The following is a 16,351-nucleotide window of genomic DNA, read 5'->3' on the forward strand; positions in this document are numbered from 1 at the left end:
GTGGCACTAATTGACACTGGCAGGTGGCAGGCACTGACTGGCAGGTGGCACTGGATGGCAATAGTTAGCACTGGTTGGCATTGGCAGATGGCACTGATGGCTTTAGCTGGAACTGGTAGGTGGCACTAATTGCCACTGGATGGTGGCATTGGCAGATGGCACTGGTGCAAAAAAAAAAAAAATGGTGTCACCCCCCTCAGTACAAACCCCTCTCCCTCCAGTATAGACAACCCCCCCCCCCGCCCCCGTAGTACAGACACCAGAGAGCGGTGTGTGTCTCACGAGCACAGGCCCCTCTTCGCCGCCGCGCTGGATGTACCAAGATGGCCATGGCTCCGGAGCTAGGCCGAAGCCGCGGCCTTTCCTGATGCTGTGACCGCGGCAGCATCAGGAAAGGCCGCAGCTTCGGCCTAGCTCCGGATCCATGGCACCACTGGCGGCCATGTTAAAAATCGGCCTAATTTGGATAAAAATCGGCCAATGCCGATTTCTCCAAAACGGCCAATATATCGGTCGACCTCTACTCCCAATGATCAGACACTATTTCCTCCCCCAGTACCAACAATGGCTGAGGTCAGGACTCTGTGCAGGACAGTCAAGTTCCTCCACCCTCAGACTCACTCATCCATGTCTTGATGGACCTTGCTTTGTGCACTGGTGCGCAGTCATGATGCAAAAGGAAGGGGCCGTCCCCAAACTGTTCCCACAAATTTGGGAGCATGAAATTGTCCAAAATGTCTTGGTATCCTGACGCCTTAAAAGTTCCCTTCACTGGAACTAAGGGGCCAAACCCAACCCCTGAAGAACAACCCCACACCATAATCCCCCCTCCACCAAATGATTTGGACCAGTGCACAAAACAAGGTCCATAAAAGGCATGGATGAGCGAGTTTGGGGTGGAGGAACTTGACTGGCCTGCACAGAGTCCTGACCTCAACCCAATAAAACAGTCGTTCTTAAAGCGGGATTCCAAAAAATCAAAGGAAGAAGTATATGGACAGCCGCACACCAGAATCAACCTTGGAAGGTAGCCTTTATTGGTGCAGAAGGATAAAAGCACGACAAAGCACAGCAAGCAGTGGGATATAAAAAGCTGACGCGTTTTGCACAAAGGTCTAGTGCTTAGTCAGGAATTCCACCTGCAAATTATCATTATTTTTTTTTCAACAGCTACTAACAGTGTAGCTGCTGACTTTTTTTTTTTTTTTTTTTTATTATCAATAAATTTTTATTGGGTTTATCAATTTACAACACTTGAGATAGTTGCATTCAATATACAACTTCAGTAGTATAATCACCATGTACAGGCAAACATTTAACAGAAAAAGAATACGGTACTCAGCGACCTAGGCCAGCCTACCCCAATTGGGTACAAACTGTAGGACTGGGAGGTCACCAAGATGATCAGTGGTACACCTATACAGCTAAAGTAAAGACAAATAAAGGAGGGGGGGGAGGGATGGAGAAAACTGAAATAAAGGCTGCTGACTTTTAATAAGGACACTTACCTGTCCTACTCGCCCGCGCTGATGGACCCGCCCCCCCCCCATGCTGATCCCTCGATCGGTGCAGGTCCCGTGCTGCCATTCACACTAAAGGGAAACAGGCAGTGAAGCCTTCACTGCCCGTTTCCTACTGCGCATGCGCGAGTCTCGCGCCGACTTGTGAATGGGTGGCTGCTCTCTGGGATTACACAGTTCCCAGAAAGCAGTGCGCCCCCTTCACCAGAAGAAGATAGACCGCGGTTACGGAAGAGGCAGATTATGGACTTCCACATAGCAACAGGTATTTTTGGGTGAATATATATGAAAAAAAAAATCAATTTTTTATTTTTTTTGGCTAAAAAAAAACATTTTTGTGGAACTTCACTTTAACCTCAGTCCTCAAGTACCCCCAACAGGCCATGTTTGCAGGCTTCCGGACCGCCGCATGTACATTTACGTCGGCAGAATGGCACGGACAGGCACATCAACGTACCTGTATGTCCCTGCGTAGACGTGGGTCGGGGATCAGGGCCCCCCCCGTACATGCGGCGGTTCCCGTGGCTTCTGGAGCGATCCAGGACGAGGGCGCGGCTATTCGTAGCCGCCCCCTCGCGATCGCTCCCCGGAGCTGAAGAACGGAGAGAGCCGTATGTAAACGCGGCTTCCCCGTGCTTCACTATGGCGCTGTATCGATCGAGTGATCCCTTTTATAGGGAGACTCAATCGATGACGTCAGACCTACAGCCACACCCCCCTACAGTTGTAAACACACACTAGGTGAAGCTGAACTCCTACAGCGCCCCCTGTGGTTACTCCCAAACTGCAACTGTCATTTTCACAATAAACAATGCAATTTAAATGCATTTTTTGCTGTGAAAATGACAATGGTCCCAAAAATGTGTCAAAATTGTCCGAAGTGTCCGCCATAATGTCGCAGTCACGAAAAAAATCGCTGATCGCCGCCATTAGTAGTAAAAAAAAAAAAAAAATAAAACTATCCCCTATTTTGTAAACGCTATAAATTTTGCGCAAACCAACCGATAAACGCTTATTGCAATTTTTTTTACCAAAAATAGGTAGAATACGTATCGGCCTAAACTGAGGGAAAAAAAATGTATATATGTTTTTGGGGGATATTTATTATAGCAAAAAGTAAAAAATATTGTATTTTTTTCAAAATTGTCGCTCTATTTATGTTTATAGCGCAAAAAATAAAAACCGCAGAGGTGATCAAATACCACCAAAAGATTTGTGGGGGAAAAAGGACGCCAATTTTGTTTGGGAGCCACGTCGCACGACCGCGCAATTGTCTGTTAAAGCGACGCAGTGCCGAATTGTAAAAACCCCTTGGGTCATTTAGCAGCATATTGGTCCGGGGCTTAAGTGGTTAAATAATACTGTTTTTTGAGCTTAGAGAGGGTCTTATGATGTTTCTTAACTAAACGCTTATAAAAGCAAACGCGGTAAGATGCAGCGAATTTCGTGGCAAAGCGGGCGGTTTAAATGCCGTTTTTTGCGTTTGAAAACGTGTGTTCAGATGAGTTTGCATCTGCTTCTCGTGTGCATGGGGCCTTAGCCTCACAACACCCAGAATTAGTGTGCAGGAAGAGCATCCGAGATCAGCGGATTCTTCATCGTTTTGTGTCGCTGATCCTCTTCACAGTGATATTTTTGTATGATGGTTGAACCTCCGGAATCCACAGATCTGGGGTGAAAAAAAAATGGATCCAGACTGACCTGAAAAATCTCACTGCATTGTTCATCTAAATCTAGACACAGGTAATATCAATTCAGGTAAGCAAAATGTTAGAAAAGTTTTGTTTGTGTGTCTATTTAACCACTTGAGACCCGCGCTATGGACAAAAGACGTCAACAGCGCGGCTCTAAAGTGCCAACAGGACGTCTTTGGACGTCATTTAATAGCCTTACCCGCGCGCGCCACTAGGGGGCGCGCAGCGGGTAAACACTGTCCCGGCGCATCGCTCGGGAGCCGATGCGTGTACCTGGCGGCCGCGATGTCCGCCGGGTACACGCGATCGTCGGTAACACAGCAGGGACGTGGAGCTCTGTGTGTAAACACAGAGCTCCACGTGCTGTCAGAGGAGAGGAGACCGATCTGTGTCTCTTGTACATAGGGACACATCATCGGTCACCTCCCCCAGTCACCCCCCCCCTCCCCCCACACAGTTAGAACACACCCAGGCTACACAGTTAACCCCTTCCTCACCCCCTAGTGTTAACCCCTTCCCTGCCAGTCACATTTATACAGTAATTAGTGCATTTTCATAGCACTGATCGTTGTATAAATGTGAATGGCGCCAAATTTGTGTCAAAAGTGTCCGATACGTCCGTCGCAATATCGCAGTCCCAATAAAAATCGCAGATCGCCGCCATTACTAGTAAAAAAAATAAAAAATAATAATTCTGTCCCCTATTTTGTAGGCGCTATAACTTTTGCGCAAACCAGTCGCTTATTGCGATTTTTTTTTTTTACAAAAATACGTCGAAAAATACGTATCGGCCTTAACTAAGAAAAAAAAGATTATTTTTTTTAAAAAAAATGTGATATTTATTATAGCAACAAGTAAAAAAAATATATATTTTTTTTAAATTGTCGCTCTTTTTTTGTTTATAGCGCAAAAAACAAAAACCGCAGAGGTGATCAAATACCACCAAAAGAAAGCTCTATTTGTGGGGAAAAAGGGACGTCAATTTTGTTTGGGAGCCACGCCGCACGACCGCGCAAATGTCAGTTAAAGCGACGCAGTGCCGTAAGCTGAAATTTCGCCTGGGAACGAAGGGGGTTTATGTGCCCAGTAAGCAAGTGGTTAAAACAGAGCTGACACTCCTCCTTCTAACATGGCTTCCGAGCACATGTTACTAACTTGTTATATTCTTTTGTTCTAACTAACCCCATACGTAATATATAGATAACAGATTTGCAGGAAGCTCTGTCTGGTAATAAAGTGCCAGTCTGTGCCAGGTACAGATCTTCCTTAGCTAATTTAGCCAATAAGAAGTGTTATCGTTGGGCCAGATTCAAGAAGCACTTGCGCCCGCGCAACCATAGGTTACGCAGCGCAAGTGCTTATTTGCTCCGGTGTAACGAGTGCTCCTGATTCAGGAACCTCGTTACACCGACTGCAGGCTAAAATCTGCGTGGCATAAGGCTCTCGCAGATTTTAGGCTGCATTCTTGCGGGGGCCGCTAGGGGGCGCTCCCATTCTGTATCAGCGTGTAGTATGCAAATTGCAAACTACCACTGATTCACAAGCTTGCGCGGGCCCCGCGCAAGCCAGGTACGGAGTTTCCGTACGGCTACTTTTAGCGCAAGGCTGCCCCTTCTAATAGTAGGGGCAGCCAATGCTAAAGTATAGCCGGCCTTCCCGCGCCGTGAAATTTGAATTTCACGGCGTTTGCTTAAGTGAAACGTGAATGGCGCTGGACGCCATTCACGTTCACTTAGAAGCAAATGACGTCCTTGCGACGTCATTTGCCGCAATGCACGTCAGGAAAGTTTCCCGACGGAGCATGCGCTGTACGCTCGGTGCGGGAGCGCGCCTAATTTAAATGATTCCCGCCCCCGGCGGGATCATTTAACTTGCGCGCGCTTACGCCGGGCAAATTTGCCGGCGCGCCCTCGCAATTCACGGAGCTACTGCTCCGTGAACCGAGGGCAGCGCAAAATATTTGAGGGGGCGCAGGGCAAAATCGTTGCCCTGCTCCCCCGCAAATATCGCGCAATTCTACTTGAATCTGGGCCGTTGTTTCACTGTAAGGGTGAGAGGGAGGGGGCTCCCTTCTTCTCTCTCTCTTTTGCTTTTTTTCTCACCTTGTAAGCATCACTAAAATGTATTAGTGCATTTTGGATTAAATGTTTACTTTCAAACACCTGGATTTTCGATTGATTACAAGGAAAGAAATAACTTAACAGTCTAATACTCATTTATTTTACACAGTAAAGTACAAAAACTGACAAAACCAACTGCGGTCAAATTCTGCAGCTGTCCTTGTATAGTTGTCACTGTAGAAGTGTATGCGTTACATCGGTCTCGGGGGATGTGCTCCGGCTGTCATTACAGTCCATATCTCCAGCTGGAAAAAGGGAGGTGGTGGGTGGGGGATGGGGGATTGTCCTCCACACAAGTCCTGGCTGTGGTTATGGTTGCATCGTCTCTGCAGGTACCAGATTCCCCGTCGTATCCAGCTGCATACACTTACAGGAACACGCCGACACCGGGCACTCCGTGTGATCCCTGCCAATCACAAGAAAACACTCTTACATTAAAGTGGATGTAAAGCCCCTCTCATCCTTTCTAAACTACTGCCATAGTGCTGATCTATAAGGATATAGATGCCTCCTGCATGTGTCCTTACCTGTCACATGTCTCCCCTCTGTCTGTTATAAGAACTGAAAAACTGCAGATTCTGTGGGTGGATCTGTTGTCTGGAGCTCGGTGGGTGGAGTCGTGATGTCAGTAGACTCCCCGCCCACCTCTACACTCCCCTTCTCAACATGCATTTTTTTCCTGTGTATTCCTTACACTGAATTCTGCTATGATCACTAACATCCAGTAAAAATCCAGAAAAGTAACCACATGACTTCAGAAAAAGAGTGGGGGTGGGAATTGAAAAATAATACTTGTCTCCAGGCTAGTGCATGAGATATGTAAACAACCTGTCACTCACAGCAAGGGGGCGGTGACAGTAAGTCCGTTTTATTTCACTGAACAATAAAAGAGGATTGCTCAGAGCTGGATTAACTCTGTGTGGCAAGACTGGGCACAGATGATAGACAGAGGGGTGACGAGAGCCAGAGAGAGAGAGAGAGAGAGAGAGAGAGAGAGAGAGAGAGAGAGAGAGAGAGAGGGGTGACGAGAGCCAGAGAGAGAGAGAGAGAGAGAGAGAGAGAGAGAGAGGGGTGACGAGAGCCAGAGAGAGAGAGAGAGAGGGGTGACGAGAGAGAGAGAGAGAGAGGGGTGACGAGAGAGAGAGAGAGAGAGAGAGAGAGAGAGGGGGGACGAGAGCGAGAGAGAGAGAGAGAGAGGGGGGACGAGAGAGAGAGAGAGAGAGAGAGAGAGAGAGAGAGAGAGAGAGAGAGAGAGAGGTGACGAGAGCCAGAGAGAGAGAGAGAGAGAGAGAGAGAGAGAGAGAGGGGTGACGAGAGCCAGAGAGAGAGAGAGAGAGAGAGAGAGAGAGAGAGAGAGGTGACGAGAGCCAGAGAGAGAGAGAGAGAGAGAGAGAGAGGTGACGAGAGCCAGAGAGAGAGAGAGAGAGAGAGAGAGAGAGAGAGAGAGGTGACGAGAGCGAGAGAGAGAGAGGTGACGAGAGCGAGAGAGAGAGAGAGGGAGAGAGAGAGAGAGGTGACGAGAGAGAGAGAGAGAGAGAGAGAGAGAGAGAGAGAGAGAGAGAGAGAGAGAGAGAGGGGTGACGAGAGCCAGAGAGAGAGAGAGAGAGAGGGGTGACGAGAGCCAGAGAGAGAGAGAGAGGGGTGACGAGAGCCAGAGAGAGAGAGAGAGGGGTGACGAGAGCCAGAGAGAGAGAGGGGCGACGAGAGCCAGAGAGAGGGGCGACGAGAGCCAGAGAGAGGAGAGACAGAGAGAGGGGCGACGAGAGACAGAGAGAGGGGCGACGAGAGACAGAGAGAGGGGCGACGAGAGACAGAGAGAGGGGCGACGAGAGACAGAGAGAGGGGCGACGAGAGACAGAGAGAGGGGCGACGAGAGACAGAGAGAGGGGCGACGAGAGACAGAGAGAGGGGCGACGAGAGCCAGAGAGAGGGGCGACGAGAGACAGAGAGAGGGGCGACGAGAGACAGAGAGAGGGGCGACGAGAGACAGAGAGAGGGGCGACGAGAGACAGAGAGAGGGGCGACGAGAGACAGACACTTTTTTTGTATTTTTTTTTTTTTTAAACGGCCCACTGTGCAATCGTCCCACCGGGAAACTCCCAATGGCCAGTCCACCCCTGCTTGGTGGGTTTGCAGTTGTGCCATACTCTTTCCCTTTTCGGATGATGGATTGAACAGTGCTCTGTGAGATGTTCAAAGCTTGGGATATTTTTTGTATAACCTATCCCTGCTAAATCCTTCTGGGGCTGAAGTAGTTAAACTATTCTGAGGCCCCATTCACACCTCAGCATTTTGTAGCTTGAAGCTCAAAACGCAGTAAAAAATATATATATATCTCTATCTATCTATGGAGTTGGTTTACATCTCCACTACAAGTCGCCTGAGGCTCAAAAAAGTTCTGGAGTTTTTTTGTAGCTTGAGTCGGGCAGATTTGCGTGTTTTCAGAATGGAAAACGTGACATTTCCAGATCTTTGTGCGCATTCGCGTTTTTGTTGCACATTTTTTGTGCGATTTTCTGCTCAAAGTAAAAAAAAAAAAAAAATCGTAATAATGCATGAATAAAATGTAAATAAATACAGAAAAAAAAATCATAAATACAATGTATAATACAAAAATAATTAACCCTGATGCAAAAAAAAAACAAATAACATTTATTTTGGGTAAGGGTGTTTACTATTTTTTTTTTTTTTTTAAGGGTTAGGGGTTATTATTGCATAGTATTAAATTATTACATTTTTTTACTTATTTGTGTATTTTACATTTATTATTATAAATAGTATTAATACGCCAATAAAACATAAATAAATAACCCTAACCTAACCTTAACACTAACCCCTAACCCTTACAAAAAAAACAATAAATTAATAATAAAAAAAATAAAAGCAAATGGTAAAGCTAAAAAAGCTGAAATACCTAGCAAAAAATGATGCAACAAGTGCCAGAAGAGAAAAATATTGCACCCTCTATGGACTCTGGATAGACCAGGCAATGGAAATGTATTTATTTTTTTCTGTGTGTGCGGCGGAAGGGAACACTTTTTAGTTATACCAAAATTATCCAACATATTACAGTCACCTGGAACAGCTGCCAGTCTTATGTCTGAACATTGGTTTTAAAAAAAATATGTTTATATATATCAAGCTCTGTACTGAATCTAGGCCATGGAGCCTCGCCCGCCCAGATCCCACATTCTCACCTGAACCAGCTCATCATGTGACCAGCGTGGCCGCCATGCCGACAGTTGTGACACCAGGTGAACCAATTATTGAACTGCGCAACTTTCTTCTCCTTGCTGAGGTCCACCTTCTCATCGGACTTTGACACTCCTAGACAGAAAACATATCCGTTAAGTAGAGCTGAACTCCAGGGAAAATAGGTAAATGCACAAATATAAAAAGAAAATGAGATAGATAGATTATATATATATATTATATACACACACACACACACACACACACACACACACGTATATATTTTAATATTATAATTAAATATACAAATTGCAACAAGCCCCTTTCTATTCTCTAGGGCACAGGTGTCAAACTCAAAGCCCACGGGCCAAATTCAGCCCACCAGGCCATTTCATGTGGCCCTCACACCCAGAGCTTTTTCAGCTGGAACCTAGTGGAACTACATTCCGCCACCTCCGGCTCTTGCAGATCCCTGCATGCACTCACAGCTGGGCACTGCTGAGCTCCCTGCAAGTGGGAGAGACACGGGGTCACCTACAGATAAGATGCGAGGACCCTGAACTCTGCATGTCGCACACTCCTGAACTCTGCATGTCGCACACTCCTGAACTCTGCATGTCGCACACTCCTGAACTCTGCATGTCGCACACTCCTGAACTCTGCATGTCGCACACTCCTGAACTCTGCATGTCGCACACTCCTGAACTCTGCATGTCGCACACTCCTGAACTCTACACTCTGCACGTCTCACACTCATGACCTCTGCACTCATGACCTCTGCACGTCTCACACTCATGACCTCTACACTCATGATCTCTACACGTCTCACACTCATGACCTCTACACGTCTCACACTCATGACCTCTACACGTCTCACACTCATGACCTCTACACGTCTCACACTCATGACCTCTACACGCCTCACACTCATCACCTCTACACGTCTCACACTCATGACCTCTACACGTCTCACACTCATGACCTCTACACGTCTCACACTCATGACCTCTACACGTCTCACACTCATGACCTCTACACGTCTCACACTCATGACCTCTACACGTCTCACACTCATGACCTCTACACTCGTGACCTCTGCACGTCTCACACTCGTGACCTCTGCACGTCTCACACTCGTGACCTCTGCACGTCTCACACTCGTGACCTCTGCACGTCTCACACTCGTGACCTCTGCACGTCTCACACTCGTGACCTCTGCACTCTGCACGTCTCACACTCGTGACCTCTACACTCTGCACGTCTCACACTCGTGACCTCTACACTCCTAAGTATCGAAGTACATACATAGCCATACAGATAAAACCGGCCCTTTGAGGGCAACCATAATGCTGATGCAGCCCACAATGAAATTGAGTTTGACACCCCTGCTCTAGGGTCAACGCTAATAATATATAGAAGTCCGTGGGGTTCAGAGTAATTTTCTAGTAAAAAAACAATTGGACCCCCAGGCAGTGTACAAAAATAAAAGCGGTCTTCAATCCACAGATGTCCTTAGTCTTCCTGGTTGAATGAAACAAAGTGCTAATGAACCCGGGAAACTAAGGACATTCACTGGGGGAGGGGAGTGTGGAGTCTGGCGTTGTGCTTTAACAAAACTAGAAATAGAAGACAAAAAGACACTGAAAGTGTTTCAATGTCACCACTTCCTCCACCATGTTCAGTGTCCTGTTCCTCCACCATGTTCAGTCTACTGTTCCCCCACCATGTTCAGTCTACTGTTCCCCCACCATGTTCAGTCTACTGTTCCCCCACCACGTTCAGTCTACTGTTCCCCCACCACGTTCAGTCTACTGTTCCCCCACCACGTTCAGTCTACTGTTCCCCCACCACGTTCAGTCTACTGTTCCCCCACCACGTTCAGTCTACTGTTCCCCCACCACGTTCAGTCTACTGTTCCCCCACCACGTTCAGTCTACTGTTCCCCCACCACGTTCAGTCTACTGTTCCCCCACCACGTTCAGTCTACTGTTCCCCCACCACGTTCAGTCTACTGTTCCCCCACCACGTTCAGTCTACTGTTCCCCCACCACGTTCAGTCTACTGTTCCCCCACCACGTTCAGTCTACTGTTCCCCCACCACGTTCAGTCTACTGTTCCCCCACCACGTTCAGTCTACTGTTCCCCCACCATGTTCAGTACAGCAGAAGCTCTATTCTCCATACTAATATCCACATCATACAGCTCCTCTGTGTGGTGTACAGTCTTGGTTGGTCACACAGACAGCTGGCTGCTCATACACAGGTCCACTTCCAGGAGAGCTGGATAACTGGCACCAATTTGAAGCCTAATGTCATCTTAAAACCAGCACTACAGCCAGTAACAGGAATGTCCGGATATAGGACCTCTTAGTGACAAGTATCAGTACAGGAAATGCTGCATGTAGAAGAGAATGACAGATCCTCACCTGGGCTGCTGGACACTGGATTCCCCATGTTTATAAGGCACAAAGCACAGCGGGGGAGAGGCTTGCGGCACCCGGGGCAGCTGGTGAACTTGGATTTGGTGGGTGACCCGCTGACTCCGTACTGGCTGAGCCCTCGGCCCTGGTGGGGGACTGTGGAGCAGCTGTAAGAGATGGACTTCCCGCAGAAGTTGCAGCTCACAAATACCTGGAAGGTTAGATCAAATACAGACACAAAGAGGATTAGTGGAAAACTATAGATATTTTGGGTTCATTTTAATTCAATGTTCATGTGTTTATCTATCTGGAGTTTTAGGCCCCAATTACACTTGTGTGACTTGTCCTGTGACTTCGGACTGAAAACTTGCACAAGTCCTACCCCATTGATTGCCAATGAGTACCATTCATAGCTGTGTGACTTCAAAGTAGTCACTGCACTGCTTTGGTCCAACGTTGATGCGGCTTGAGGTCCACAGACCTCAAGATTACACAGGCATTGCTTCAAGGCGCGACTATCAGGTCGCACAAGTGTCAATGGGGCCTCATATTCTAGTCATGTTTTCTCTGTGCCCCACTTTTATGAACAGCCTCATGCCAGAGCAAAGTCTGTTCATGGCTGGTGTTCAAATTCAGTTTATAAGAAGCTGAACTGGGTATGGGGCATGAAAGACTGACATGTGCAATGAGGGTTAGGGCTCCTTTACGCTTGCTTTAAAATATAGCATTGGATTCACTTTAAAGCACTCTGCATGGCAATCAAATGCCCTAAATAAAATGGTAAGCTTATAGTCTTCTTCACGCATTGTGTTGGCTTTGCTTCAAAAAATTATACTCCCGGTCGCTTTCTTGGTGCTTCAAAGAGTCTCCAAAGCCTCCATAGAAGTCTATGACAAAGCTTGCTAACTGCAAAAACAGCTTTTGAGAGGCTTTTATTTGCTTTGTTTGGAGGTATTGCAGGTATGAGATATCCCAGGATTCACTGGGAAACCAACAAGCAAACCAGAAAGACGTCATTGGCAATCACTTCTGGGTTCATGTGTACATATTCTGGAAGTGTCTGGATCTGGTGTGAAGCGTGGAAACGCTATAGCAGAAGGTGAGCGGGACTGGAGAGTGAGGACTGAGTGGCAGCGGATCAGTAGAGCTGGGGGACTGGAGCAGGAGAAACTAGCAGATGTAACATGTGACACGAGCAGCATGTGAGTAATATAGAAGGAGTTGAGTGGGGACGAGAGAGAGAGAGAGAGAGAGAGAGAGAGAGAGAGAGAGAAGGATCAGACAACTGGTGGATCAGTAGAGCTGGGGGGTAACTACTGAGGGGGCATCAGCAGAGCTGGGGGGGGGTAACTACTGAGCCACGCATCAGCAGAGCATATACTGCGTCAGGGCTGCGCGAAACAACGTATCTGTACGTTATTTGCTTCTTCCGGGTCTGGGGCGTGCGTGCGTGGAGGACCAGCTCCTGCTGTGATTTGACACAGCAGGAGCCAATCGTTCATAGAGAGGCAGAAAGGCAATCTGCCTATGTAAACAAGGCAAATCACTGTTCTGTCAGTTGGGAAGAGGAAGGAGATCTTGCCCACAATGCCGCGATTTAAAGGGAACGTACCTGTATGCCCATTTGCGCAGCCGTTCCAAGAAGCATCAACACATCATAAAAGCTTTTTAAAGCGATAGGAGCTTTAATGTGTGTTAAAATTAAAGCATAGACTCAACAAGCACTTTCTGCTGCCTAAACATCATGACGCGTGTGTGTGTAGGTGAAGGGAAGTGCTGACAATTCAATTAATTAGGTCTGCTGCATCTGAAAACCCCTGAATACCAGAAATGAAAAGTGATTATTAGTGTAAAAAAGGTTCACTTAAAGCGGAGGTTCCGCCGATTTTTTATTTTTTTTTTAAAAAGCCAGCAGCTACAAATACGGCAGCTGCTGACTTTTAAAAAAATGGACACTTACCTGTCCAGCGCGCCTGCGATGTCAGTAGACGAGGCAGAGCAATCGCTTGGTCCTCGGTTGCTTCCGCCGCCATCCTGCGTAAGGGAATCAGGAAGTGAAGCCTTGCGGCGTCACTGCCCGGTTCCCTACTGCGCATGCGCGAGTATCGCGGCGCGCCATCACTGGCCCCCGCTCTCTGCTAGGAACAGTGTTTACCAGAAGACAGCGGGGGGGATTGGAGGTGACGTAGGGGGGCCGGACTCCCGCAGCAGTCAGAACCAGGAAGTGGTGCAAATACCTGTTTTAGACAGGTATCTGCATCCCCCTCCCCCTGAAAGGTGCCAAATGTGACACCAGAGGGGGGGGGGGGGGGGCATCCAAAAAGTGGAAGTTCACTTTTTGTGTGAACCTCCGCTTTAAAAAAAAATGTTACAGCAAAATTTGCATAGATAGAATACAGAATATAGATTTGCATACTTAGGATCTGCGCACCATTACACTATCAATAAACATCACGACTGTGTGCAGTGTGAACAAAAAAAAGTTTTTTTTTCTTTACATAGCCTTTCAGCATCCCATTTGAGAACAAGAAAGGACAGAATAAGCCAAACCCACAAGTGTTCAGAATTGCCATTATAAGACAGAGCAGTCATCAAAAAATAAAAGATAACTCCAACGCATTTCAAGATATATCCTGATGAAGGAGGACTTTTGCAGCTCATAACTTTGGTAAAGCATAAGCCCCTGTGTGAATGGGGAGCCGACAGCTAAACCCATTAATGAAATGAATAAATAAGGGGCACAGCATGTTTCCTTTGTAATGTTCATTCCACAACACTGGTATTTTCTTTTGGCATTTATGTAGAAGTTACACTGGGCATCTGAATGGGTATTACTAGGACGTCGGATCAGCTGTAGCATCCCACTAGAACAGGGATATGCAATTAGCGGACCTCCAGCTGTTGCAAAACTACAAGTTCCATCATACCTCTGGGTGTCATGCTTGTGGCTGTCGAGTCTTGCTATGCCTCATGGGACTTGTAGTTCTGCAACAGCTGGAGGTCCGCTAATTGCATATCCCTGCACTAGAACATCTTCCCTTTTACAGACAGCCTCACCTGTGCCAAAGGCTTGGAGCTGGGATCCAGTTTGCTGCGATGGATGTCAAACTCCGCTCTCTTATGCCAAAACCTCCAGGCGTCTAGAAGGTTCCTGTAGCTTTCTATCCAGTACTGGACTCTCTCGTCTTTCAGCACCTCAGGAGAACCCTGAACAAGATAAAAAGACAAATGTGATTTTGTATAAAGAAAGCCTTGTGGTCCGTACACACACAATCTGACAACCAACTTTTTTCACTTAATAGTCGCAAGTAGACATTGAATGTTACTAAAGTCACGAAAATTCTCATACGACATAATAAAAAAATTGTAAGTGATGTCATGTGTTATAATGTATTAGTATTGTATTTTTGGATGACAACTATACTGACTAAACAAAAATCGTACGAGGAAAATTTGTGCTTATCCGATCGAATAATAAAAAAAAAAAAAAAAAAATATAAATAAAAAAAAATCGGATGAATTGTCACGATTGGCTCTCGAAAGTTCTGTACTAATGATCCGATTATCGGACGATTCTTCTTCGGACGGCAGTTTTCGTACGATATTCGGATCATGTGTACGGGCCATAAGCCTCCATCATGTTGGATGTTTAATATATTACATATTATGTTATATATAGATTTGTTCAACATCTGTCCAGGAGAGAGGACGTTAACTGCTTGCCGACCAGCCGCCGCAGTTATACGGCGGCAGGTCGGCTCTGTTGGGTGAGAGCACGTAGCTATTCGTCACCTCGCCCAGCAGCCATTACTAGTAAAAAAAAAATATTAATAAAAATGCCATAAAAATATTTTGTAAACGCTATAACTTTTGCGCAAACCAATCAATAAACGCTTATTGCAATATTTTTTTACGAAAAATAGGTAGAAGAATACGTATCGGCCTAAACTGAGGAAAACATTTTATATATTTTTGGGGGATATTTATTATAGCAAAAAGTAAAAAATATTATTTTTTTTCAAAATTGTCGCTCTATTTTTGTTTATAGCGCAAAAAATAAACACTGCAGAGGTGATCAAATACCACCAAAAGAAAGCGCAATTGTCAGTTAAAGCGACGCAGTGCCGAATCGCAAAAAGTGCTCTGGTCTTTGACAAGCAATATGGTCCGGGGGTTAAGTGGTTAACAAGTATAGCTGTGAATGTCCTTTAGACCCCTTTCACACTGGGTCTGCGACCACGTTTGCGCTAAAGCACTCCACCCATAATCCCAAATACCTAGCAGAGTTAAAACCTCGTACACACGATCGTATTTTCTGACGGGAATTGTGTGATGACAGGCTGTTATCGGAAAATTTTTACGCTCCATCAGACAATAGTTGTCGGATTTTCCAACAACAAATGTGGGATAGCACGCTTTAAAATTGTCTGCTAACAAATGTGTATTGTCCGATTTTCCGATTGTGTGTACACAAGTCCGTCGGACAAAAATCCAATGTACAAACACGCATGCTCAGAAGCAATGCTAACCATAAGACCCCTTACACACTGAGGAGTTTTTCAGGCGGTACAGCGTTAAAAATAGCACTGCTATACCGCCTGAAAAACTCCTTCACTGCATACTCAATGTGAAAGCCCGAGGGCTTTCACACTGAGGCGATGCGCTGGCGGGAGAGAAAAAAAATCTCCTGTCAGCGGCATCTTTGGAGCGGTGAGAGGAGCGGCGTGTATACCGCTCCTTCCCATTTAAAACAATGGGAAACCGCGGCAATACCGCCCGCAATGCGCCTCTGCAGAGGCTCATTGCGGGCGGTATTAACCCTTTATCGGGCGCTAGAGGGGGTTAATACCTCCCCGGTAGCGGCCAAATCCCGCGGCAAATCCGACGATATAGCGCCGCTACACCGCCACCGCGCCTCCCGCCCCACTATGAAAGGGGCCTTACACAACATTAGCAGAAGTTGTCCAAAGGGTGGTGCTAAAAACCACGTTGTTTCACGTTTGTTGGCCGACAATTCTTTGCCGTTTGTATGCACTACAAGTTCCTGGCCAACGCCCTTCAGAGAAAAGTCCTACGCTTTGTCCACAGAAAATCCGATCGTGTGTATGAGGCTTTAGAGTGATAAGTGTACCTGGAGCAAGCAATTCTTGCAGGGACTCACCTGTAACATACAGTAACTGGCAGTCTGTGCATCGCCCGTTCTATCAACATAACTTTCCATCAAGTCCACTCCGTCCTTTGTTAATCCCGTCAGTACAACTCCTTCCAGGTTTCCCTCATCCTTCATATCCTGAGTCAGCTTGTCAACGTATTTCATTAACTGCAATTCACAAAAAAATAAGAAAAATGTAAAAAGGGATTTTTTTTACTTTTATTTAGCAAAAAATAAAACAGTGGCAATAAAAT

At 46.4% G+C, this 16,351-nt stretch overlaps 1 protein-coding gene across 4 annotated transcripts in view; it reads right to left on the reverse strand.

The window, feature by feature from the left end:
• Positions 1-5,409: 5,409 nt before the first annotated feature.
• The window catches only part of MIOS (meiosis regulator for oocyte development), a 30,626-nt gene continuing 19,684 nt past the window's right edge, over positions 5,410-16,351 (reverse strand). For all 4 annotated transcript variants that reach the window (XM_040352284.1, XM_040352282.1, XM_040352281.1 and 1 more), the window contains exons 7-11: positions 16,107-16,265; positions 14,003-14,152; positions 10,952-11,156; positions 8,532-8,661; positions 5,410-5,740 (exon numbers count right to left, since the gene is read on the reverse strand). In XM_040352284.1, the coding sequence (XP_040208218.1) occupies positions 5,644-5,740; positions 8,532-8,661; positions 10,952-11,156; positions 14,003-14,152; positions 16,107-16,265 (741 nt within the window). In that variant the 3' untranslated portion in view covers positions 5,410-5,643. The remainder of the gene's footprint in view (positions 5,741-8,531; positions 8,662-10,951; positions 11,157-14,002; positions 14,153-16,106; positions 16,266-16,351) is intronic.

The sequence above is a fragment of the Rana temporaria genome, chromosome 5, assembly GCF_905171775.1.
Source record: "Rana temporaria chromosome 5, aRanTem1.1, whole genome shotgun sequence".
Classification (NCBI taxonomy): Eukaryota; Metazoa; Chordata; class Amphibia; order Anura; family Ranidae; genus Rana; species Rana temporaria.